Source organism: Engraulis encrasicolus, chromosome 5, assembly GCF_034702125.1.
Source record: "Engraulis encrasicolus isolate BLACKSEA-1 chromosome 5, IST_EnEncr_1.0, whole genome shotgun sequence".
NCBI classification, from domain to species: domain Eukaryota; kingdom Metazoa; phylum Chordata; class Actinopteri; order Clupeiformes; family Engraulidae; genus Engraulis; species Engraulis encrasicolus.
The window spans coordinates 43,242,078-43,267,077 of NC_085861.1; the positions used below are offsets into that span (position 1 = coordinate 43,242,078).

Genomic DNA, 25,000 nt, shown 5'->3' on the forward strand with positions numbered 1-25,000 from the left:
CCATTCTTTTTTGTTGTTGTTGCTAAAAATTGCTCGATTTTTTACTGTCATCTCAAAATCTCCTGGTATTGTGACTCCATTCTTGCATATTAGTATAATTTTCACTATACTGACAAACTGATATCCATACTGTATATCATCAATTTCTCCTCATGGCATAATTAAAACAGAAACTGTTTTTCTTTCCATTTGACTTCTCTTCATGTAAATTATCATCTGTCCACTGAGCATCATCACACAGTACAGTACATCATAATAAACCATACATCATTTTGCAAATGCATACTATCTCAGTGCCTGCCTGACTGACTGGTCCTCTGTCTGCTTGTCCGCAGGGCCGTGGGGGAGGTGCATGGGCAGCGAGTGTGGCCCCGGCGGCAGCCAGAGCCGGGCCGTGTGGTGCGCCCATGTGGAGGGCTGGACCACGCTGCACACCAACTGCCTACAGCTGGCGCGGCCGCCTAACCAACAGAACTGCTTCCGCGTGTGCGACTGGCACAAGGACCTGTACGACTGGCAGCTGGGCCCCTGGAACCAGTGCGTGCCCGTGTCGCTGCGGACCGGTGCCGCACGGCCTTCTGTGTGCCTGGACGGCGAGGAGGGCATCCAGACGCGGGAGGTGAGCTGCGTCCTCAAGGCCGGCACGGCGCTGGCCGACGACGCCATCTGCGAGTACTTCGAGCCCAAGCCGCGGCTGGAGCAGGCCTGCATCATCCCCTGTCCACGCGACTGCGTGGTCTCCGAGTTCACGCCGTGGACGTCCTGCTCCAAGACCTGCGGCACGGGGCTGCAGAACCGCGTGCGCCAGGTCCTAGTGCCACCCATGTTCAGCGGCGCCGCCTGCCCCAACCTCACCGACTTCCAGACATGCAGGCCGGGCCCGTGCGAGGGCAGGGACAGTGTGTTCAGCCTCAGGATGGGGGGCTGGAGCAACTGCTCCATGCCCGTTACGAGAGCTACCAGGCAGGCCCGGCGCAGGAAAGGGGACAGGAAAGAACGGAAGGGTGGAGGAGGTGGAGGAGGAGGAGGAGGGGGAGGAGGTATGAAGGACCCAGAGACTAGAGAGCTTATCAAAAACAAAAGGAACAGAAACCGCATGAACAGGCAGGAGAGTGACCTGTGGGAGATCCAGGTGGGCTACCAATCACGGCAGGTGACCTGCGTCCACAGGAACGGAAGTGGTGTTGGCCTGAGGTGAGTCTTTCTTTTTTGTTTGTTAAAGATTTCACAGAATTTGTATTTATTAAAGTACTGCTCACTATAAAAATGGGAGGTTCTCCAGTTTTCCACTGTCAGGGAACTTAGAAGGTCTCTGAACCACTTACTGTAGGTGTATACAGCAGTAGTTGTTTGAAAGAAGCCCTGATGAACCAATAGGTTCCCCAGACAACTTTTAGAGGTCCACCCACGCAGGTTCCCTATAAAGAACCTTCATCTGTTTGCATCTGTCTGGGAACCTCTTAAGGTTCTCCGAGGAACCTTTTAGAAAACCTTCTGATTCGTCCAGTCACTGGCTGTATACTGTTGATTCATCAGATAACTTTTAGGTGTTAGCCTCCAATGCCACGGTTCATCAAGGACAGTTGTAATTTTTGTAGTGCAAGATTGCTGGGAGCATAAAGCCTGACAGACAGGCAAACTGTACATGTAATGGACAAACAGATGGTAAGAAAGATGGTTGTGTATGCAGATGGACAGACGGGTGGATATGAATTCTCTCATGACAAGATTCCCGAGTGACAAATGAAGTAGGAATAATCATGATCAAATGGATCACACCAACAATGCATTATAACTGGTTCATATGAGAGTATTATTGTAACATACTACGGAATGTTACCCTGATTATCATGTGTTGAAAAGTAGTTTGTCGAGGGGTCTTGGAGTAGTGGCACAGTGAACCAGCAGGAGGCAGAGATGGTGTTTTTGCCTTTTATTTTGCGACACCAAGTGCATTTAGTGCAATCCAGTGAGCCAGTGGAAAATAATAAACAAAAGAAAACTAAACTAAACTTAAATGTAGAAAAATATATACATCTGGACTATTTACAATATTTACAGGGAAAATAAATGGGCTATGATAAGCCAACGTAACAAAAATGAAAATGAAACAAAATAGCCACAGGCTCACAATATTGTTCAGTTCACAGTTCAATAGAATTACTCACACATCTGAGTATTTTGGGAGCATAAGGACGCACGTCCGTTCACCAAGGAGCTCTCCCCAGCTACTGAGCAAATTCCCCATTATCAGGGCTACCTGACGCACCACGCAGGTGGACTATACCATTATAGTTAGAACTGCAGGGGTGCTAAAAGTCAGAATGACATTAACATTACATATCACGGATTAAAATGGTACCATTACTACATGAATCATATTAGGCCTTCTAAATAAACATACTACACATAATCAGACATTAACACAGTCATAAGGTGTTTTAAACCCTGAAATATTACCGCGAGGGTGCAACCATGTGCACTCGCAACACTACTACGGGAATAAAGCATTGGCAAACACTGACGCGCATCTTTTAGGAAGATGCGGTAATGAGGAAGTGCTGGTAAGTTTTTTTTAAACGCTAAGCAAACATTTGTTGATGCACTTAGACATTTTAAAACCTAGCGGTTGCATTACTAAAGATGAAACATTGCTACCATGAGCATGTTTACACAAAAGGACACATGCAGCGAATTCGCTGTTTGTGTATGTTCTGTTGTGTCGTTGTGACTGTGTGGATGCGTGCGTGAAATGTTTGAATATGAATGAAGCACTCGTGACTCTAACTAATGTGTGCACCCATATGTTAGACCACCAGGCATGAAACACATTGCAAACATGTTGTAGAACTTTCACGTAGCAGTTACTGAAGTCCATTATTAATATTGGCAAGGGATATAAAAGTTTTAAAGAGGGAATGGTGTTTCAAATGTTCAATGGCGCCCGCATAGGGAGCCGTGATGACGCGCACAGAATCTGCGGCATCACACACCCCCCTCCTTAAACTTGGACCTCCTCATCGAGGCGGGACAAGAAGTCGGATGTGACATTGTCCTTCCCGGCAATATACCGGATTGAGAAACTGTAGGGTTGCAGTGAAAGGTACCACCGTGTCACTCGGGCATTACTGTCCCTCATTCGGTTGAGCCACTGAAGTGCACGGTGATCAGTCTCAAGAACAAACTGCTTCCCCAGCAAATAGTATCTCAGTGTGTCCAAGGCCCACTTAATGGCCAAGCACTCCTTTTCGACCGTGGAGTACCTGGTCTCACGGTCAAAAAGCTTGCGGCTGATGTACTGCACCGGCCTCCGGTCCTTTCCCTCCCCCTGCAGCAGCACAGCCCCCAGCCCCGAACCAGAGGCATCTGTCTGCACTGTAAAAGGGAGGTCAAAGTTCGGACTCTGGAGCACCGGATCGTTGCACAGACATTCTTTCAGATCCACGAAAGCCTTCTGGCATTCCGCAGTCCACACGACCTTGTTGGGACTGCTCTTGCGGGTCAGGTTGGTAAGCGGGGCAGCACGGCAGGAGAAGCTGGGTATGAACCGCCTGTACCACCCCACCAGACCCAGGAAGGATCTGACTGCTTTCTTGGTGGTGGGTGGCTGGCAGCCACGAACAGCTTCCACTTTGCTCACCTGGGGTTTGATGTTCCCGCCCCCCAGGACGTACCCCAAGTAGCAGACCTCAGGTCGTGCCAGCTGACACTTGCCAGCATTGACCACAAGGCCTGCCTCACTGATCCTGCAGAACACATCGGACAGATGTGTCAGGTGCTCCTCCCAGGTGGCGCTGAAGATGACGACATCATCGATGTAGGCGGCGGCATAAGTCTCCGCCCCCCTGAGCACCTGGTCCATTAGTCGCTGGAAGGTAGCAGCTGCTCCATGCAGCCCAAAAGGCATGGTTGTGAAGTGGTAGAGCCCGGAAGGGGCCCGAAAGGCAGTCAGCTCCTGGGCCTCTGGCGTAAGAGGCACCTGCCAATACCCTTTGCAGAGGTCAAGGGTGCTGACGTACTGCGCCTTGCCCAGGCGCTCGACCATTTCGTCCACCCTCGGCATAGGGTAGGGGTCAAATGCCGAAATGGCATTCACCTTGGAGAAGTCGACACAAAAGCGCAGCCCTCCGTCCTTCTTGGGAACTAGGACAACAGGGCTACACCATTCGCTGTGTGACGGGACGATGACGCCCATTTCGAGCATCGCCTGGACCTCCGCCTTCAGCGCCGGGATGAGTCTGGCTGGCACACGGCAGGAAGTCTGACGGATAGGCCCTGGTCCCGTCAGCCGAATGTCGTGATGGGTCAGTGTCGTCCGCCCAGGCTCCTCCCTGAACAGACCATCAGGAATGATGTTTAGCAGGTCTTCTTGCTGCCGACTGGACAAGTGCTGGATCGGCGGCGTAAGGGTCTCACCTCCACCAGTTGGGAAGTACTGCTCCTTCGATTCTTCCTCCTCCTCCACCACACGGGCCCAGTTCAGGTGACTGACAGCATCTGGACGTGGCACCCATTCTTTGAGGAGGTTGACGTGGAACTTCTGCTTGGGCCGGCGACGGTCCGGCATAGCCAGCTCGTAGGTCACGGGGCCCACCTTTGACAGCACCTCGAAGGGGCCCTGCCATTTTGCCAGTAGACTGCTGCCAGATGTTGGGAGTAGCAGCAGCACCTTCTGGCCGGGGTTGAAGTTGCGGGTCTTGGCGTTCCGGTCATACAGGGTCTTCTGCTGGGATTGGGCCTGGGCCAGGTTGTCATGAGCCAGGTTGCGCAGCTCCTCGAGCTTGGTCCTCATCTTGAGGACGTAGTCTGCAACGCCGGCCTGCTGTGCTGGTTGTTCCCCCGTCCACGCCTCCTTCAGAACGTCCAGGGGGCCTCTCACGTGTCGACCGTAGAGCAGCTCGAAGGGCGAGTAGCCGGTTGATGCTTGGGGAACCTCTCTGTAAGCAAACAGAAGATACGGCAGCCAGGTGTCCCAGTCGGAGCCGGAGTCACAGACAAACTTCCTCAACATTGCTTTGAGGGTCTGGTTGAAGCGTTCAACCAGTCCGTCAGTCTGTGGGTGGTATGGGGTGGTCCTAATAGGCCTAATGCCAAGCAGGGAGTAGACTTGCTTCATAAAGCGGGAGTTAAAATTCGTTCCCTGGTCCGTAATTATCTCGGTGGGGATGCCCACGCGAGAGAAGAGTTGGATAAGACAGTTGGCCACCTGTCTAGACTTGACATTACGTAAGGGGTAAGCCTCAGGGAAACGAGTAGCATAATCACAAATCACAAGTATGTAACGGTTCCCTGCTCTGCTCTTTTCCAAAGGACCAACAACATCCATGGCAATTCGGGTGAAGGGAGTGTCGATAATGGGCATGCTGATGAGGGGTGCTTTTGTGTTTCTGTGAGTGCGAGATCTGAGTTGACAAGTGGGGCAAGATTTGCAGTATTCAATTATCTTCTGATACACTTTGGGCCAGTAAAAACATTTGGCTATTCGGGCAACTGTTTTTTGTTGGCCTAAATGGCCAGACCAAGGGATGTTGTGAGCAAGGTCAAGGACCTTGGATCGCAGGGATTCCGGAACAACCACCTGCTCACCTTCCTCACTCACTCTCATCAATATTCCATCTTTGACAATAAAACAATCTTTTCCACACACTTTAGCAATTAGCGCCTCATCCTCATTTGCAACATTCTCCCAACAGTGTTTCAGAGTCATGTCAGTTTTTTGCAAATCTTTAAAATCAGCACTATCCACCACAATACCATCTAGTGGAGGGAGGGGCAACTGCTCCTGTAACGGAGTTCCCAAAACTTTGTCCCTCCTTCTTACAGACCTTGACTTTTTAGGTTTGCAAGTAGGCTGAGCATCAGGAAATGGCAACTCTGCCAACAATTTGTCTGCTTGCAGCCTAGTGGTTACACAGGCAGAAGCAACGGGTGACTTTAGCAACTCCACCAACACTGGTACATCCTGGCCCAATATCACAGGATACGGACAGCTATCCAGGATGCCCACGGTAAGTAAATACTTTTGACCTTCAATTTCAATTAAAATGTCAGCAGTCTGATGTTCAGTTTCGTCGCCATGCACACATCTAATTTTGACCTTCCCAACATAAGTGCAGTCAGCATTATCTAGACATGCACGTTGAACGAAGGTTTGGCTACTGCCGGTGTCAATGAGGGCCTGCCATGTACGTCCCTTGATTTTTACTGGCACAAAGCAATCAGAGGTGTTAGATGTGTGTGTGGGTGTGTGAGCCATGTTGCTAGGTGTGTAGCAAAAGCTAGAATTGGAAACAGCAAGTAATGGGCAATGAGGTTTAATGTGGTCAGGCTGACCACAGTTGTGACAAACTATGCGGGGCTTAGCAGAAGTATTGGCCTTAACAGGGGTATTGGGCTTAACAGGGGCACTATAGGACCTCCTAAAATCATGACCACCACCACCACCACCCACAGACTTACCGGATGGCTGACGCGCTGAGTCTCGTTGTGGTGGCTGGCCCCTTCTCCCTGTGGTGTCATGGGCCCCGAGCTGGAACGTCCCTCTGTGTCGACGGGCACTGACGTAGGCCTCTGCAAGGTCCGCAGCTTCCTTGGACGTCATGGGATTTCGTTCCTTCACCCATATTCGCAGCTCTGGGTTTAGCATCCTCAGGAACTGCTCCAAGATGATGGCGTCTCCTATCTCAGCTTTGGTCTTCTCCTCTGGTCGGATCCATTTGCTGTAGAGGTCGCTCAATCTTGCTTGTAGTTCCTTAGCAGTTTCGCCGTCCCTCAGTGTCATAGACCGGAACCTATGGCGGTACGTGTCTTGGTCTATTTCGAACTTGTTGAGTATGGCCATTTTAACCTTGACATAGTCCAAAGTGTCTTTAATGTCCATAGCAACATATGCTGCTCGGGCTTTCCCTGTCAAAAGCGGGACAAGGTACACAGCCCAATTGCTCCTTGGCCACTGGTTTGCCATTGCAAGGCGTTCAAACGTGGTCAGGTAATGCTCTATATCTTCGTCTTCAGTGTAAGGTGTCATCTTAGGTGCTCTTGGCGGCGTCCAATCGTAATAAGCTGAAGGGGCAGCACTCACCGGCCTGGAAGGTTCGGACACAGGGCTAAGGGGTCGCGCTTGCGATTGTTCCCGTCTTGGCGTCTGGTCATCTGCCGAAGCGGGCTCTGGCGCCTGGTCCCTCACTGGTGCTGGAACTTCTGATTCACGGCTGGCTGGACTTGATTGCAGTTCATCTTGCCTTAAGCTGTGATCCTCCAGCAGTTCAGGTTCCGGCGGTCGGCTTTCAGCTCCCCTCACCTGGCTGTGGTCGAGGTGTTCTGTGCCCACCAGGTGTTGGAGCTGTTGGAATTGGTGCTGCATCGTCCTCCATCGCTGTTCCTCACGGTTCTCTCGCTCTTGCTGTGCTTGTATGAAGGAGTGAAGCGCCATCTCCAACCTTGAGGTCCGGTCATCAGGAGGTGCTGAGTTGGGCCTGGGAACCGCCTTGTCATCTTCCTCCACCGTCTGGGCCGCTGTTGGCTTCTCCGCCGGCGCCTTGGGCCTCACTGCTGCTTGTTGGTGTCTGGCCTGCTGAGACATCTTGGGGTGCCACCCTCTCTTGACACTGGAAAACACCGACATCTGAGTATTGGGGAGCAAGGACGCACGTCCGTTCACCAAGGAGCTCTCCTGACTACTGAGCAAATTCCCCATTATCAGGGCTACCTGACGCACCACGCAGGTGGACTATACCATTACAGTTAGAAACTACAGGGGTGCTAAAAGTCAGAATGACATTAACATTATACATCACAGATTAAAATGGTACCATTACGACATGAATCATATTAGGCCTTCTAAATAAACATACTACACATAATCAGACATAAACAGTCATTTGGTGTTCTAAACACCGAAATATTACCGCGAGGGCGCAACCATGTGCACTTGCAACTCTACTACGGGAATAAAGCATTGGCAAACACTGACACGCATCTTTTAGGAAGATGCGGTAATGAGGAAGTGCTGGTAAGTTTTTTAAGCGCTAAGCAAACATTTGTCGATGCACTTAGACATCTTAAAACCCAGCGGTTACATTACAATAGATGAAACATTGCTACCATGAGCATGTTTACACAAAAGGACACTTGCAGCGATTTCGCTGTTTGTGTATGTTCTGTTGTGTCGTTGTGACTGTGTGGATGCGTGCGTGAAATGTTTGAATATGAATGAAGCACTCGTGACTCTAACTAATGTGTGCACCCATATGTTAGACCACCAGGCATGAAACACATTGCAAACATGTTGTAGAACTTTCACGTAGTAGTTACTGAAGTCCATTATTAATATTGGCAATGAAAGTTTTAAAGAGGGAATGGCGTTTCCAATGTTCAATGGCGCCCGCATAGGGAGCCGTGATGACGCGCACAGAATCTGCGGCATAACACATAGACTTTCAAATCTCGATTCGATTTGAAGCAACGCCGCCGAAGCTGTTGCGTCACTAGGAGGGCGCAGCCTGACTAACGGAATGTATCTTCTCAATCTGATTCTTCCATAAATGTAGACATATAGAATACCACATCCATAGCATTTCTACTATTTTTACTTTCTGGGAGCAGAAATAGAAGTTGTGGTGCTCAAATCACTTCCTCAAATTAATTAACTTGGCTGTAATATCCAGATTGTTGTTGAATGACTAAATTAATTTGGAGATGTTGGCATTTGAATGAGTTTAAATACTTATCTGAGTTGTGTTGTGATCTGTTTGTTGGAAAACTCAACTGAAAAGGTTGTCTAGTCAGGGTTTCTGTGGTGGTAGATTATTGTGGTAATACCGATAATAGTGAATTATAGTTGTTTTTTCATTACACATTAATTATAGTTTGCTTTTTTTTACTTTGTTCATCATGTTTTTTCCTCATCCTTCATGGAAACACTAATTAGAGCTGCTAAGCTTAATTGTCTCTCTTTTAAAGTTTTTCTTCAAAGGCTCTCTGCTATGTGTCTTGTCAGAGTATACTGTAACGGGGATAGGATGGCTATTCTGTGTGGCCGCTTCTCTCCTTTGCTGTCAGGTCAATGAAATGTTCTGTGTTTTGGACGTCTACCTTCCCCTGTGGAGATGATGACAAGCCTATATTACCCACTGCCAAATTTCCCAGGGTTTGCTTTATCATAGCCAGCGAAAAAAACAAAAAACTGCCTCCCCTGCATAGGGCTTTACAGTGAGCTGTGCAGATGTCTCTGTTTTCTTCTCCACAGAATCCTCAAAGCAAACAAATTGAATGTTGAATGCTACTCTTTTTTTGGAAAATCCCAAGATGGGAAATTGTGGCGTGAATAATTGCTCTGTAAGGAATTGTGCGGGAGTCAGTCGATATAGAGAGATCTGTTGTGCAGGCACATCATCGAGACAGACGTGAAATCGCACGAGAGGTTATGAAGCTGTTAGTGACAATGAAATAAGGGCAGATTTCTACAGGAGACCTGCCCTTTTTACAGTAATGCTGTAAATACACAAAACAGAGCAAAACTGTCTTGAGGGCCTACATTAGTTGATCAGGGAGTACTGTACATAGTAAACTTGTCTATAATTATGTGGTAATCTAATTCAAGACCATATGCTTGGCCTAATCACTCTCCCTAATTTGAGTGCTTGTGTAGGCTGCTCACCAAATTTCCTATCTCAATTCCCGCATTAAGAGGTGTGTGTGTGTGCGCTTGTGTGTGGTGTGTGCGTGTGTGTGTGTGAGTGTGAGTGTGTGTGTGTGTGTGTGTGTGTGTGTGTGTGTGTGTGTGTGTGTGTGTGTGTGTGTGTGTGTGTGTGTGTGTGTGTGTGTGTGTGTGTGTGTGTGTGTGTGTGTGTGTGTGTGTGTGTGTGTGTGTGTGTGTGTGTGTGTGGTTGAAACTGCCCTTCAATGCTTGCACATGAATTTCGTTTAACAAAAGCGTAACATCTCAGCAAATGAGATATACTGCAAGGAATAAATATAGATGTAAGCGGTTTTGACAGCCTGTTATCCTCACCTCAAACACACACACACACACACACACACACACACACACACACACACACACACACACACACACACACACACACACACACACACACACACACACACACACACACACAGACAGACAGACAGACAGACAGACAGACAGACAGACAGACAGACAGACAGACAGACAGACAGACAGACAGACAGACAGACACACAACACACGCACACACACACACACACACACACACACACACACACACACACACACACACACACACACACACACACACACACACACACACACACACACACACACACACGCTCAGTACAATAGGGGCTTTTCAAGGCAGGTGATACAGTTTTCCCGATTCCCACACTGGATAAGGAGGGATTGCGTGGGAGAGAGAGAGAGAGAGAGAGAGAGAGAGAGAGAGAGAGAGAGAGAGAGAGAGAGAGAGAGGGGAAATCAAATTCACAACAAAACTTTTGGATCAGCGTCTTGTAGCAGCAGAGCTACAGTATATTACATGTAAAGGCTACAGCAGTATACAGGCAGACAGGGGCCACTGACAGGTTTGACTGGGCCCAGGATGAAATTATCTGAAAGGGGCCCACCTCTCAATACATGGAATATAATGGGGACAAAATTTTGCATCCCCCGTCCCCCCACTCCTACCTGGGCCTGGGACGACAGACCTATTTGTCCCCCACTGTCAGCAGGCCTAGTGTCAAGACTGAGCTATGCTGAGCCAGCAGCACCATGCATCCTGTGACATGACTTCTTCCTACCACAAGAGAAGACTACTTTCTCTTGTTAAAAAAGGTCTCAAATGTGTCTTCTGAAAGCCGACCACCTAGGAAACTCCCATTGTCTTTGGTCAAATATTGTATATGGTGCCACGCTTTTTCAACTCTGGCTTTTTTCTCGCAAATCACAGTAGCCTAATAGTTGTTCTTTTCCCCCATCTGAAGTCAATTCTGCACTTTACTCCTTTTGCCTTGTCAAACAACCCAGCCCAGAGGAGCTCTTATGGGTCTTCTCCAAAGGGAGCTTGTGGGTCTGCTGTGTGATGTACTTGACATTTAGGCTGAAATTGCCAAGCTCATGTTCTCTCTGTGTTATGTCTCATTGTTAGTCATGAGCAAGCTGCCTTCACAAAAGCCACTAGTCTAGATCTAGTGCCTTATGTCTGCTCCAGCCGTTCACTGCATAATGCAATGCAAAGTGCAGACTGAGTTAACACAACATTTCCGCCATGTAGAGCTGATTTTCCTAAAAGAACCTGTAACTTTCAGAATTAGAGACAAGTGATTTGAGATATCTGTAATAGGTTGAATGGAAACTCTATGAGGATCCGATTTCATGTATTTTACTTGTTAAGGCGGAAAAAAAGACTGACCGCCATGTCTCGACCTTTGTGGTCTTCGTCAAGTGATTTGGCATATGTGATACTTTATGTCAACATTTTTCACATTTGCCTCTGCTTTTCTTCAACCTCCACAAGTGCTATGATTCCTTACAGTATATACGGTACAGTATGTGACCTCTATGGCCACATTTGGTAGATGTACTGCATGCTGGAGTTCACTTTTACATGTACAGTCAGTTCATGAATTTATCATGAACCTATTCATAGAAGATCACAATGAAGAAGTGTTCAAGAGGCTTATATTACATAGAGCCATCTATAAAGAACTGTACCCTAGTCTACTTGACATGTACTTACAGACAAAAGTAGGATAGTTTCGCAATCCTTTAAAGGGACAGTTTGGTCAATTTCAACATGCAGTTGTATTGCTCACGCTACCCTTGACTTGTCAGTACCTGGTGATGCCACATTTTTCGGCTCAGCCCTTTCCGAGATATGGGCAATTCTAATGGGGGCAGTGTTTGTTTACAATTTTAAAAAATGAAACATAGGCCAACTCCAAATATTTTCCCAAAAGGTACTGCTGTTTGCTAGTTGTCTGCTGATGTTTTATAACCTTTTGGATGTTTTTGGGAATAAATAAAAATGTTTTTTTGAAATGTAAACAAAGAGCTGCCCCCATTACAATGACCAGGATCTCGGAAACGGCTGAAGAAGAAGAAAAAAAAATCTCAGGCACTGACAAGTCCAGGGTAGTGTGAGCATTACAACTGCATGTTGAAATTGACCAAACTGTCCCTTTAATGTATTCCTGACCTGTCACTTAAAATGTTGGTAACACTTTACTTGACAGCTCCCTGCATAACACATTCATAGCAGCTGTTGAGCTTTGTATGAAGCATTCATGAGTGTTCATAAGACATTCATGCATATATACGCCACCTGCTTCTCTGCAGTCTCCTTACAGGACATGATGATTGGAATCCTCACTTCAGAACTTCCCCCAGTGAAAATAGTATTCGCTTGATCATGTTCTGTTTCTGGCTCTAGTGTAAATCCTTGGCCCAGACTGGTTGTGATGCGATCAGGAAAGATTCAGGACAAAAACGCCAATGCTGCTTTTACAACTGACCCCTTTTACAACTGCCCTTTTGTCTGAAAGGTTTGATATGAATGTCTTATGAAACAGCTATACGGTATGAATGCTTTATGCAAAGTGTTTAACAGCTGCTATGAATGCGTTGTTCAGGGACACGCCAAGTTAAGTGTACAACCAAAATGTCTTATTAGATTTTTAGCTTGAGAAGGAAATCATTAACACACATAGGAAAAACATTGGGCTACAGCCTCAATATACTAAAAACATATAAACATCATTAAAATCTGTATAATTGGGGTCATACTGTATCACCTCTACACTATAATCATAGCGTTAAGCATAGCAGCCATGTCAGTGTTTTATAACAGCAGTGAATCTGTTTAACACATTGCAAAAGCACTAAAGAGAGATTCTCCATGAAATCAGCTGATTCTCAGCTCAGCCCGCTATTTAGACAAATAACACGTGACATTTTTGAACACAATTGGGACCTTTTGAAATGTGTATTCCAATATTTAAATTCTGACATTCTTTTATCCGTGCAATAGCACTTAAAAGCGCCGTGTGAACAAAGACCTCTGTTGCTTGTGTAGTTCTCGCTGGGCAAGGGTCAGATCCCATGCACAAAATTAGCTTCATTTGTGGTACATAGCCGTAGATTCAGATGTTATCAGTTATGCACTGAAACTATTCATTAATTCTTAGCTGGTGCCAGATTCAGTGGCTGGCATACAAAAGATGAGTGAGAAAAAATGGCTTGTTTGCCCCCAGGAGCATAAATATTAATCTATGACTTGTTTACTTTTGCCTCTGAAATATTCATAGCTGTTTTTTGCCAATTAAAAAAAAGTGGAACAAACTTTTCTCTTAAGCGATAACTCTTTGACTTTTACCAATATTCTCCTCAGAACGTCACGCTCTGCTCACGAGCCACTTGTGTGCGTACAGTATGAGGCTCTGTTGTCTGTGTTTGCTTAGCCACTCTCCATTTTCTCAAGGCTCTTTGGTTTAATGAGTATTAGATCATGAATAATTTTGAAGTGAAATCTTGCACGACCATCTTGAGTGAATAATGGGGCTGATCTCATTTCGCTGAGAGAGAATGTACTGTATGTCGATCAAGTAACTCTCATAATTTTAACACCTGAGATTTGTATTATTCTTTGTTCTCTTTTAACGGAAGTATATAAGTGTAATATAGGCTATGCATTTTGGAATGTTTATACTGTATGAATCCACATGCAGGTCATTTAGGCTACTTACAGTACGTTTCCTCATCTTTCCAGAAACTTTTTTTTGTAATTATTCCAGGAGAAATTACAGTATATGACTTGTTGTCCCCATTCTGTCAAAAAATGTATGAAATAGACCTGAATAATCAAGGACTTCTTTGACTTCAGAGACTGAAGTCAGAGACTATGTAACAGTATGAAACAGCTTGAGCAAAGACACACAAACCCAGAACCAAAAAAACCTCCTTGACAAATGACGAATAATAACAAACAGCGGGTACACTGAAGATAACTTTCCACACATGCATTAGGTAAATAGAAACATTAAGGGTTGCTACTGTATTTACATGCCACCACCCCTGGTGAGAAAAGAGAATCCTGTTTAAGCTGCACTCCACATCGGCAATCTCTCATGCCTGTCATGTTGTGCAATGGGAATTACTCTCATGTAAAACAGCCTCGCCAGCGCAACAATAGCACACTGTAGTGCCAGACTATTTTCTTTTTTTCTAACGTTACTTGTTTATGTACTTTTTATTGTGGCAGTTGTAGTTGTGTGTGTGTGTGTGTGTGTGTGTGTGTGTGTGTGTGTGTGTGTGTGTGTGTGTGTGTGTGTGTGTGTGTGTGTGTGTGTGTGTGTGTGTGTGTGTGTGTGTTTGTTGTGTGTGGGGGGTGAGTATCTTAATCTACAGAGGGAAGAATGAGATAAAAGTCATAAAGACTTTGAAGTTGGCTGCGCAGGAGAATGCAGAAAGAGTTGTCTGAGCCCGGGGTGGAAGCGTGAGCGTGAACAGGAGAGCGAGAGTGTGCGAGTGTGAGAGTAGGGGGTGAGTGAAACGAGAAGTGTCTAAATGAAGCACAGCAGCGGCGAGACGAGGCGAGGGAGGGAGGCAGCCTGTAATTAAGTCTAATAGTATGTCAGTAGCCTGCCTGGCCCAGGGACACACCGTCCACAACTCATATAAAGTGACATTTAAATCATAAGGAGGACAAATGTAAAATAAGAAACAATTTTCATATTTTTTCTTGTCTATTTGGGGAGGAATTAACGGGCCACCGAGGCCACCTGAGCTGAGAGGGGCACTGCCATGGCAGTTACGGGGCTTTCTATTATGTGTACGGTTTAGAGTTATTACATGGCCCGTCGGAGGAGGTTGGGCCAGCCAGGTATTGCAATGGCCATGTCTGTCTCTCTGTCTGTCTGTCTGTCTGTCTGTCTGTCACAGTATTTTAGAGTTATTGCATGGCCCATTGGAGGAGGTTGGGCCAGGTATTGCAATGGCCATGTCTGTCTGCCTGTCTGTCTGTCACAGTATTTTGGGTCGCTTGAACGTGGCAACAAACACCCAACTTCACGTGCATCAAGCCAAGGTTGGCATCTTTGCTCTTCTCATTATTATAAGTCTGTTTTTAACTTGAGTACATCCGTTGCTAATGTCCCTTGGCTGTAACTCAGACATTGCTCATCTCTAATCACATCTCCTTAAGAGTTTTGGGTGATGTATGAGAAGTGTATGCATTTCCAGCTATGATCTCATGGTCTTACACAAAGAGAAGCAATAGAGCATGAAAGATGATTGCTGTGATGGAAAGCCTGCCTTACGGATCTACAAGTGCTTTGTTAATTGAATTGTCTTACCGTGTGCTGCTGTGACAGCCGATTTCATCAGCAAGTTCTTGTGTTACTGAACAGTTGGGCTTTGTAGAATCAAATATCAAAGTGTAGTTTTGGGCTTTTGTACCTTTGTTGATAGGGCAGTGAAGAACATAGAAAGTATTTGGGATAGCTATGTTAAGGGTTTTGAAATGACCCAGGCTGCTGTTCTGTCGATGTCAAAGATCCTATAGAGCCCATATCATAGTAAGGAGATATACTGCACGGTGTAGTCTTTGGTTGAGAGGAGCTTTCATGAAGATGAGCTAGCTAGTTACGTAACATAGCTGAAACCCAAACCTTATTCTAACCTTATAGGGCAGTTTGTTATGTTATGGCTACAGTGTATCATCCCAACTCTTCAATTAATGTACCTTTGAGCAGACTGCAATTTTTTATGTTTAAGGTATGCCTTTACAGTCAAAATGTGACGTGTGCCTGAAAGGCGCTCCCTAGTGGCAGCATGAATTCAGTGATGGTTAGGGTTAGGGAAAGGTCTAAGTTTAGGCCTCATAGTCAGGTATGCCCTCAACACCAAAAATTGCAATCTGGTCAATGGTAGTCAGAAACTGCCAAGTTGGGATGAGACTGTGTTGGTTATGCATTCTAATAGCTCGGTGGCTGAGCTGAGCTCGATGGACAGCTGATATTGACATGGCATCAGAGTGCCATCCCTGTGAGCCATGTCCTTTCTCAGTATCAAATGCAGAACATGACTGGAAATAAATTAAGAAAACTGATAAACAATAAATAATAAAGAAGTGTCTGAAAGTGGTTTTTGATTTCCAAAGCCAGATGCCTGCATGTTGTAGACTAGTGGTGCTTAACTGGAGTAGGCCTAGTTTGAGACTTACAATTTTCCATGGTCGTTACGTTGTGACCCAATATTTTCTTGCATTGTATATCTTCAAATTATTATCAGAAACATATCCATGCATTTGATAAAATGCCTCAGCATTTGGATTACTGACATACAGCATGTCTTTTGGAGAGGAGTATTGACCATGTTTCATTCTGTCTTTGACATCACAGTCATGTGTTCAATACCACATCTCATTTTAATTTTGTGATTGGTAATAAAAGGGGGAATTAATACATTGTTACACCACAGCTCCACGACCCACTTTTGGGTCCCGACCCACCCACCAGTTAAGAAACATTGCTATAGACGGCTTTTGTCAGGAAAGAGGTAATCTAATGAACAAGATGCACACAAATGTGTGTGTGTGTGTGTGTGTGTGTGTGTGTGTGTGTGTGTGTGTGTGTGTGTGTGTGTGTGTGTGTGTGTGTGTGTGTGTGTGTGTGTGTGTGTGTGCGCGCGCGCGCTTGTTTGTGAGCGCGTGTACGTGTACACGCGTGTGTGTGTGTGTGTTGCTTGTGAATGACTGCGAATGTCCTTCCTTTCGCTATCGCGCACTCCGTCACGCTGTGAGTCTGCAACTTCTCTCAGTGTGCCCCCAAGATCACCGCTGTCTTTAATGGGAGTGATGCTCATCATTATTACCACGCTGGCGCTCACAGCTTGTCACTGTAATGCCAAAGGAGTTTAAAGCCGCATAAAAAGAGAGACCTCATATCTCTGCTCATCCATGAAAAGGCTCTCTAGCAACCAACGCAGATAGTAGCCATGGCAATTTAGCCGGCGCCCTGGTTGGAATGACAAACTCCAACTCCGCAGTGTCGCCGCTACAAAGGGATCAAAGCCCGCCATGGCAAATCAAGCTCGCTGTGATGTGTATGTATATCATCAGGCCTCCAGAGTGACTATAGCTTTCGCTTATGAATGTTGACAGTTGTTTTTATGTTCCGGCCTGTTGTGCTCACTGTAGTGGCTGTTGTGATTACCTTTTCATTGGAGCAAAAAAAAGAAAAAAAATTCGCTATGGGCTTGTCAGTATTTGTGACAGCCATCCTCAGTGGCCGCGACAACTTATAGGCCTACTCACCTAAGTGAGTGACGCCTACATATGTTTTCAACTTCCTCTCTCTTGCCCTAATCCTTATTACTTATGTCTTATAATACACCTTAGCTTGGTTGTTTAGTGTTATTGTAAGTGCCTTTGGATGAAACTGACAGCTTTGTGTAATGCGATGTAATGCAATGTAATGTTGAATGTCTGTCACGACACCAAATCTATGAATGTTTTTTGAGTTTAGCTGTGCAATTTCCTTGGGTGTTGTAAAACAGGCTTGTCAGACAAGTTGCACTATGATAGGCCTACTTGTAGATGGATGGATGGATGGATGGATGGATGGATGGATGGATGGATGGATGGATGGATGGATAGATATGTTTCAATTGTCGCTTAATCATTTCATTTGCAGCAGCATTGTAGCGACCTTGAAAGACAGAACATGGATGAATGAGAATCTTCATAAATTCAGAAAAGAACTTCATACCCAAACCATTATGTCAGTTGGCTGATCGGTCAGGCGGAAACGGCTTTGTATTTTGGAGGGTTTTACACTTTATGTGCACAGTAAAAAAAATCAGTGTTCATTCAAAACTTAGAGTTGATCAAACATTGCCTACACTGTATTTGGTCCCAGAGTTCTCTCTAAGTCTTGAATTAACACTGATGTTTTTTTCACTGTGTAGTTAGTCTGTTTGTGGATTTTGTTTTGAACCATTCTGCACTTTTCTGTCTTCTCCCTCCTGCAGCTTGTGTCCGCACTGGTCCCTGCCCCCCACCTTCCAGAGCTGCCTCTTGCAGAAGGACTGCGTGGTGAGCGAGTGGTCCGAATGGGGTGACTGCTCCAAGGCCTGCACCGACCCCGCCCTTCCCAAGGGCACCCGCTCGCGCTCCAGGCAGGTGCAGCAGTTCCCCGTGGCCGGAGGAGGCGAGTGCCCCACGCTGCTGGAGACGGACGCCTGCGAGCCCCAGGGAGACGACCTGGCCCCCTGCCCCTCGTAAGTACCCCACTATGCCCCACACTGTGCAGCCTTTTGCAGTCAGTATACAAATTGAGTAGCCTAATGCTGAACAGTGCAGCCTGGCATAAGAACAGCCCCTATACCTGTCGATATCTGAGTAGCAGAAATCTTGTGGATTTTTTTGGTAGCCTTGGCTGTGGGACAAATTTGATTACAAAAGACTACAAAGTTATGTATTTGGCATGTTTTATTTTGGGCCGGGGGCGTGCTTACAGTGCTGTGTTTCCCAAAAACCCTTAAGTAGTATTAAGTCTCAGTAGTACCAAAGAGGCTTGAGACAAGAGGGCTTACTCACGTCATAACAGCGTAGTACGAAATGATGGCGAGGGGAGTACGGAAATTTTATTCTTCTTCTACGGTCAGTATTGGAAGCACCTGGGAAGCATGCAATGACACTTCCGCGAGGGTCGGAGTGTGGAACAGGTCATAGGACAGTGTGAATGTTTGTCAGCTGTCCTTAATTACCCCCAGCAATTACTGCTGACCAACAGCTGCCGTTAATTTGGCAACAAATTATCCATCATGGTGTCGCCCCCACTGACCATGTGCAAGGGAGTACAGAATCGCACCCACTGACCAATGACCATGCGCAAGGGAGTTAATTTTCCATCCATCCGTGTCCTCAGGCAACGCCCCCGTACTACACCGTGGCCAATGCATTTCCCCCCAAGAGATTGTTCTTATGTTGAGTTTCTTTGGTAGTACTTAAGCATGGGGGAAAACTGGCAAAGAGAGCCCAGACGAATACAGGGAGGTTACAGGATCTGGGTCTAAAATATGGTACACGTGTTGGTAGTTTTGGTGTAGCATCTTCCTGTTAGCAAAACATCTAGTAGCCTAGATCTTCGAAATTGAAGCCTGTGGCTGTTTTTTAGAGATAACAGGCCTACTGTGGATAGGGTAGAGTGGATACGTCAGCACGATTTGCTTCAGTCTGCAAATGTCATTATTCATTTATAATGTCGTTCAAGCACAAGGAGTCCCTGAAATGCTCACCTGTTGGGCAAGGGCTGTTGCAGACGCATTGCAGTGGGGTTAGAACTATACTACAGCTAATCTTGCTTCAGGAGACTGTTAGCCTACCAAAACGAAGTACTAGTGGGAGTAGATTGAATATAACACCAACTAAGTGCTAAAATTTGAAATACAATGTAGAAGTAGCACTGAATATGTAGCTTTCGAACGGCTGTTGATAAATGCCTTACACCATTTTCGCTTTTAACAATACATGCAGTAGGCATACTCTATCCCTAAACATTACCAATATCATATGTTTATTATATACCTAATCATTTTGATGGATGTGTTTTACAATGGTGGTCCCCTACACTGAATTTGTTTTGAGATAATTCATTGAAAGACTTGTGAGTGACATCATTATTTTGTTTACTTGATTGGAACATTTGTATCACACTGAATGCACAAAACCATTTGGTAGTAGTCAGAAACCTATGCTCCCACATTTCACAATTCACCAAGTTTTTTTTAGATTGGACTGTTCCTGTTTTTTGAGGCAGAGGCTTCCCAAATGTGTCGACTGTACGTGTGTGTGGAGAACATCCTACCGTAATTATGTGACTGACCTTTGCAGCAGCCATTAAACCTTGTGTAACACTAACCTCGGTGAAAATTAGTGGTGCCATCCGGGTGCCAAAGAGCCAGGAACAGGTCCACCGACTGAATTGTTTGCTAGTGCTGGTTGTGCTGTGTTTTGTTGTGCCTGGATGAGAGAGTCCTAATAGTGTTTTTCTCCGCAGTTAGCCTTTTGCCAGGACCAGATTGCTCTCTGTAACGAGCTACTCAGGCTTCACTAACATAAATTATAGAAGGCAGAGCCAAGCCGCAGTTCAGAATGTGACTGCAGACTTTCTGTTCCCTCCCTCCCTCCCTCGATCTCTCTTTGTTTTCGTTCTCTCTTCTGCTCTCTATCCATCCATCCATCTCTCTCTCTCTCACACACACACACACACAAAATAACTTTCTATTGTTCTATTTTCCCTCTCTTTGTGCTTTTCTCTCTCTGCCTGTCTTTACATCCTCTCTCTCTCTCTCTCTCTCTCTCTCTCTCTCTCTCTCTCTCTCTCTCTCTCTCTCTCTCTCTCTCTCTCTCTCTCTCTCTCTCTCTCTCTCTCTCTCTCTCTTCCCCTGTGACTGTGTTTGTGATGATAGTACCCCTCTGTCTTTCTTCTTTCACTTTTCCCTTTCTCCCTTCATCCATCCCCTATCCTCTCCATCCTTCTCTCTATCTCCCCCTCTGGTTGTGTTTGTGATGATTGCCCCCGTGGCTTGCTCCGCCTGTGGGCTTCCCACCACCCGCGCAAGGCAGTTTAACCCTCGTGGAGAGGAGTCTGGTGCCCGCTTGGGGACGAAGCTGGGCAGCATATGGGCACCGTGCGTGTGACTGCAGAGCGTGTAGTAGGGGTGGGCATGCGGGCGGGCTTCCTGGAGCAGCGCCAGCACGCCCAGCGTTGGCACATGGAGAGACGGTCTCTTTCGAGGGGGGCGGGGGCGGGGAGGTGCGTTGGCCGTTTGCTAATCAGTTCACTACCAACTGCAGATGTCCCCTTATTAGCACGCTAGCTTGTGTACCCGCCCTCCTCCTATCACCTCGGCTCCCTTCCTCTCATCACCTCCTCCCTCCCTCCCTGTACCGTTTCAGGGCACAGTAATGCCTCTTTTCCACTGACGGTTTTCTGGTAAGCCAACAGCACGACACAGTGTGACTCGGCCGCCACTTTTTGCTTTTCAATCGGGCACGACACAGCTCAATCGAAGAGCAAAAAGTGTCAGCCGAGTCGCGCTGTGTTGAGCTGTAGGCCTACAAGAAAACCAGCAGTGGAAAAGAGGCATAAGTTGCCTAGAGGAGTGTGTTAATGTGTTTTTGTGGTAATGTGTTTTGGAACTTCATTGAAAAATGAATGAAACTGGTAATCAAAATTCTTCATCGAGAATAATCAAGCTCATGATGATTATGAATAGTTTTTTTCACGATCACTATTGTTATTATTTAGCTTTGTGAACTTTGTGCATTCTGTGTGTGTGTGTGTGTGTGTGTGTGTGCGTGTGTGCGTGCATGTGTGTGTGCATGTGTGTGTGCGTGCGTGTGTGTGTGTGTGTGCACGCTTGCATCCGTGCGTCCGTGTGTGTGTGTGTGTGTGTGTGCGCGCACATACATGCCCTTGCAAAGCACATTATCTCACACTTCGCTGTAATACGGTTCTGTCCAGTCCAATCCAATCCATGAGAGCCGGTTTTGAAATTCTATTACCCAGCCCTAATCATAATAGAAATCAGTATGGGTCAATATGGAGAAGTACAACTTATAAGTATAACTTATAAGTAAGGGTTTTTTGCCATGGTCTCAGCACTGGCTGCTGCATGACTGTATGTGAACTCATTCCTACAGTAACTGTTTCTCCATAAGAAAATTCACCATACATGTATTCCATACATGTACAGCATACAGTTGTATCTGCACTGGACTGAGCCACACTCACTAACTTAACAAGAAAAAAAAATAGGCCTGATAATTTTTTTTTACATATACTGTATATCGGCCACTGTAAGAAAAAAGTTGCGGTTTATTCATTAAGACAGTGCGTTGTTACTATCGCATTGCAATGGTAGCGCCATGTTTAAATAGGGAAATATTTACTTGCCACTGGTATTTAATAGTTAGTAAACTGCACCAAACACCCTATGGTAATCTGTAGTATTGTTCGCTCCCACCACATGAAATATCACAGCTGACAACCCAGGAGTGCATTTTCAAACGGTTTCCCATATAGGTTAGCATTAAACTAAAAAATTTCTCCAGTACGGTTGTTTGTACTTTCTTCAAGGCGAAACTCGTCTGTTTTTCGTAACCCCCCTATTCCCAATCAAAAGTAGTTCTGCTACATTCAAGTCCTCACTTTTCCACTTCTACTTCCTGACCTACTTTCTCTTCACTACGGTGCTTGAATATAGGAGCAACAACTGAACATGATTAGCCCTTTTGACTGGATGATAACAACCAAATGTACGTAACCACCATATGTAGGCCTACATAACAACCGTAACAACCATGGCTCAGCTGTTTCCTGCTCGAAAAATACACTTTCCTGTTTTAATGTGTTTGAAGCGACAACTTATAAGAAATAGCCTATTTACGGGAAATGTCTGGCTAAATCTGACTAAAATCATTCCCTTTGTACAATGCCAACACATGCGGTCAAGGAAAATTTTGTGTTATGCTGTAGACCAAGGCTACTGCAATTACTTTGTAAATGAGCGCCCTGCCAATCGCGCCACATTAAAGATGAATGTATTCATTGTGTATTTGTGTACATTGACAGTCAGTAGCATAGGCCTACATTTACAAGCACGTTAGAAGTCATGCCTACACCTTTGTCCAGCTGTAAATGAAAACGACCCTGGGTTTGTACACTCAGACTACCACATCATCCCAGAGCTCGGTGTGCTTGTGAGAGGGAGAGAGAAGGCATACAGAAGGGGTAGCCATGGCGCTTGATGGTGTTGTTGCCTGACATGACATGAACCACATATAAATAATTAGTTACCCATTTGAGGTAACCAGCGTTGAAAGTGAAACCTTGTGCATCCAGCAGGCTAATACAATTTACTAGGCAACTCATTAAGCGTCCTCCCAAGCAAACTATGACCGGAGCAGTGTGTATCGACGCACCAGAACACTTTCTACTCTACTTCTTCAAGTGGTTCGAGAAACGGATAGGAGACCCTTCACTATCAACGTCACCACAACTTCAGAGTAGCTTACTTCAGCAGTACTTCACTTCGTGTGATAGGTTTCGAGATACAGGAGTTAGCTACTTTTGCAGCCTGTAGTCATGAATGTAGATGACTGGTTAGCCACTTCGCTTTCGAGAAATGCACCCCAGTATTGTGGACGTAGTCTGCCTTGAGAGTTTTCATGTACATTGCCACTAATGGAAACAGAAATGCTACATATTATGCATGATTATGTAGTAGTAATTTTTAAATGCCAATCGAGTCCAATTTTCATAGATATTCTATACCATGTCACTAGGCCTACATGTTATCTTCATGTTCATTGCCACTTCACACTTGTTTGCATAGCAGCATTCAGACAACATTAAAATAAGACACTCTATCTATGTAATCCAATGACAATTCTCCTTTGTTGTCACTCAAATGAGTATGGTGGCTATCTGATCTTATGGAAAGCTCATGTAATGCTGGGATGTCCAACTTACAGTAGCCCATAAAATCGGGTTCAACTTAGCCTGGAAAACACAGGTACTTTTACTATATTTACATTTACTACTGAGCACACTACATGGGATATAATATAATAAAATAACCATTTAAAAATAAAACAACTCTATGTGGTGAATAATGGTGCAAATAGTCCAGACGCGACTTGAGCCAATGGAAGTAATTGACTTAGTATTGAGTTGCTGGCGACAGGAGAGACAAAAGTGATTTGGCCGACTTGAGGTGATTTCAGCGACTTGAGCGACAGTTTGTACTTGGACTTCAGCGAATATTATGCAAATGAGCTATGATACGGTGCGGCGATAGCCACCACAGCCAATGGGAATGTCAGAATGCTTGCATTCTGCTTTTAATGAACATACTCTGTCGCCTCTATCGTTCGTATCGCTCTTGCTGCACAGTCCAGCGATTCTCTGTTGTTTAACATTTTCGCCGCTGGTGTATTCGCCCGGTAAGTGATCATTTCAAACTCGAGCTCAGCCACCTGTAGCTATGCGATAGTGTGTTTTTCCATATAGAATTGCAACTGTTTGTTACCGCTGAGTGTGTTATACAATGTCAGCTGTGTAATGTCTTTGCCTATGTGCTGTTCCGCATCTGTGTGTGTGTGTGTGTGTGTGTGTGTGTGTGTGTGTGTGTGTGTGTGTGTGTGTGTGTGTGTGTGTGTGTGTGTGTGTGTGTGTGTGTGCACACGCGCTCCCTCTCTCTTTCTTTTCTGCTATTCTCTTCGCTCTGTCTATTCCCTTTTTACTCTCCCTCATGGCACAACTCTCCATCTCCCGTTTTATTTCTGTCCTCATTCTTTACTGCTTGCTCATCTCTCTCTCTCTCTCTCTCTCCTATCTCTCTCTCTCTCTCTCTCTCTCTCTCTCTCTCCTATCTCTCTCTCTCTCTCTCTCTCTCCCTCTCTCTCCTATCACTCTCTCTCTCTCAAACACATGCTGATTTCTGTCAGGCACTCTTTTTGATCTACCTCCATGTTCTTCCCTTGGTTTTTTCTCCTCCGCTCTTGCTTCTCTTTCTTTTTAACCCCTGTGCATCTCTCTCCATCCCTCGTTTCTTTTCTTCCTCCAGCAGAGGCAAAAGCAGCGGCAGCAGCACAGCTTCCCCTGTCATCTCTGAGACGCTCGTAATGTAGCCCACCCTTTGCCATTTGATCTGCCGAGAAATGCACTGATTATGAACGTACCAGGAAGGAATACATATATCACACACATCTCTCTTCCTCCCTCCACCACTGCTATCTTTGCCTCCCACTCAGAATATGCAAAACAGCTTGCAGCTCCGAGGGGGGTGGGAGGTGGTTGGTGGGGGTGCACCTTACCGGGGAGGCTTCACGCCGCTTCATAATGTAGATGGAAGGGGCTTTCATTTTTATTTTTAAAACATGGTCATTATTATGAAGAGAGGGTTAGTTGATCCGTGGGGATTTTCACATGGATGCAATGGAATCTCAACATGCTTA

The 25,000-nt window shown here is 45.7% G+C and overlaps 1 protein-coding gene across 1 annotated transcript in view; it reads left to right on the top strand.

The window, feature by feature from the left end:
• thsd7ab (thrombospondin, type I, domain containing 7Ab) overlaps positions 1-25,000 on the top strand; it is a 196,096-nt gene that overhangs the window by 54,453 nt on the left and 116,643 nt on the right. Inside the window, exons 2-4 of the mRNA XM_063199502.1 lie at positions 336-1,004; positions 1,041-1,194; positions 18,004-18,252. Of these exons, the coding sequence (XP_063055572.1) occupies positions 336-1,004; positions 1,041-1,194; positions 18,004-18,252 (1,072 nt within the window). The remainder of the gene's footprint in view (positions 1-335; positions 1,005-1,040; positions 1,195-18,003; positions 18,253-25,000) is intronic.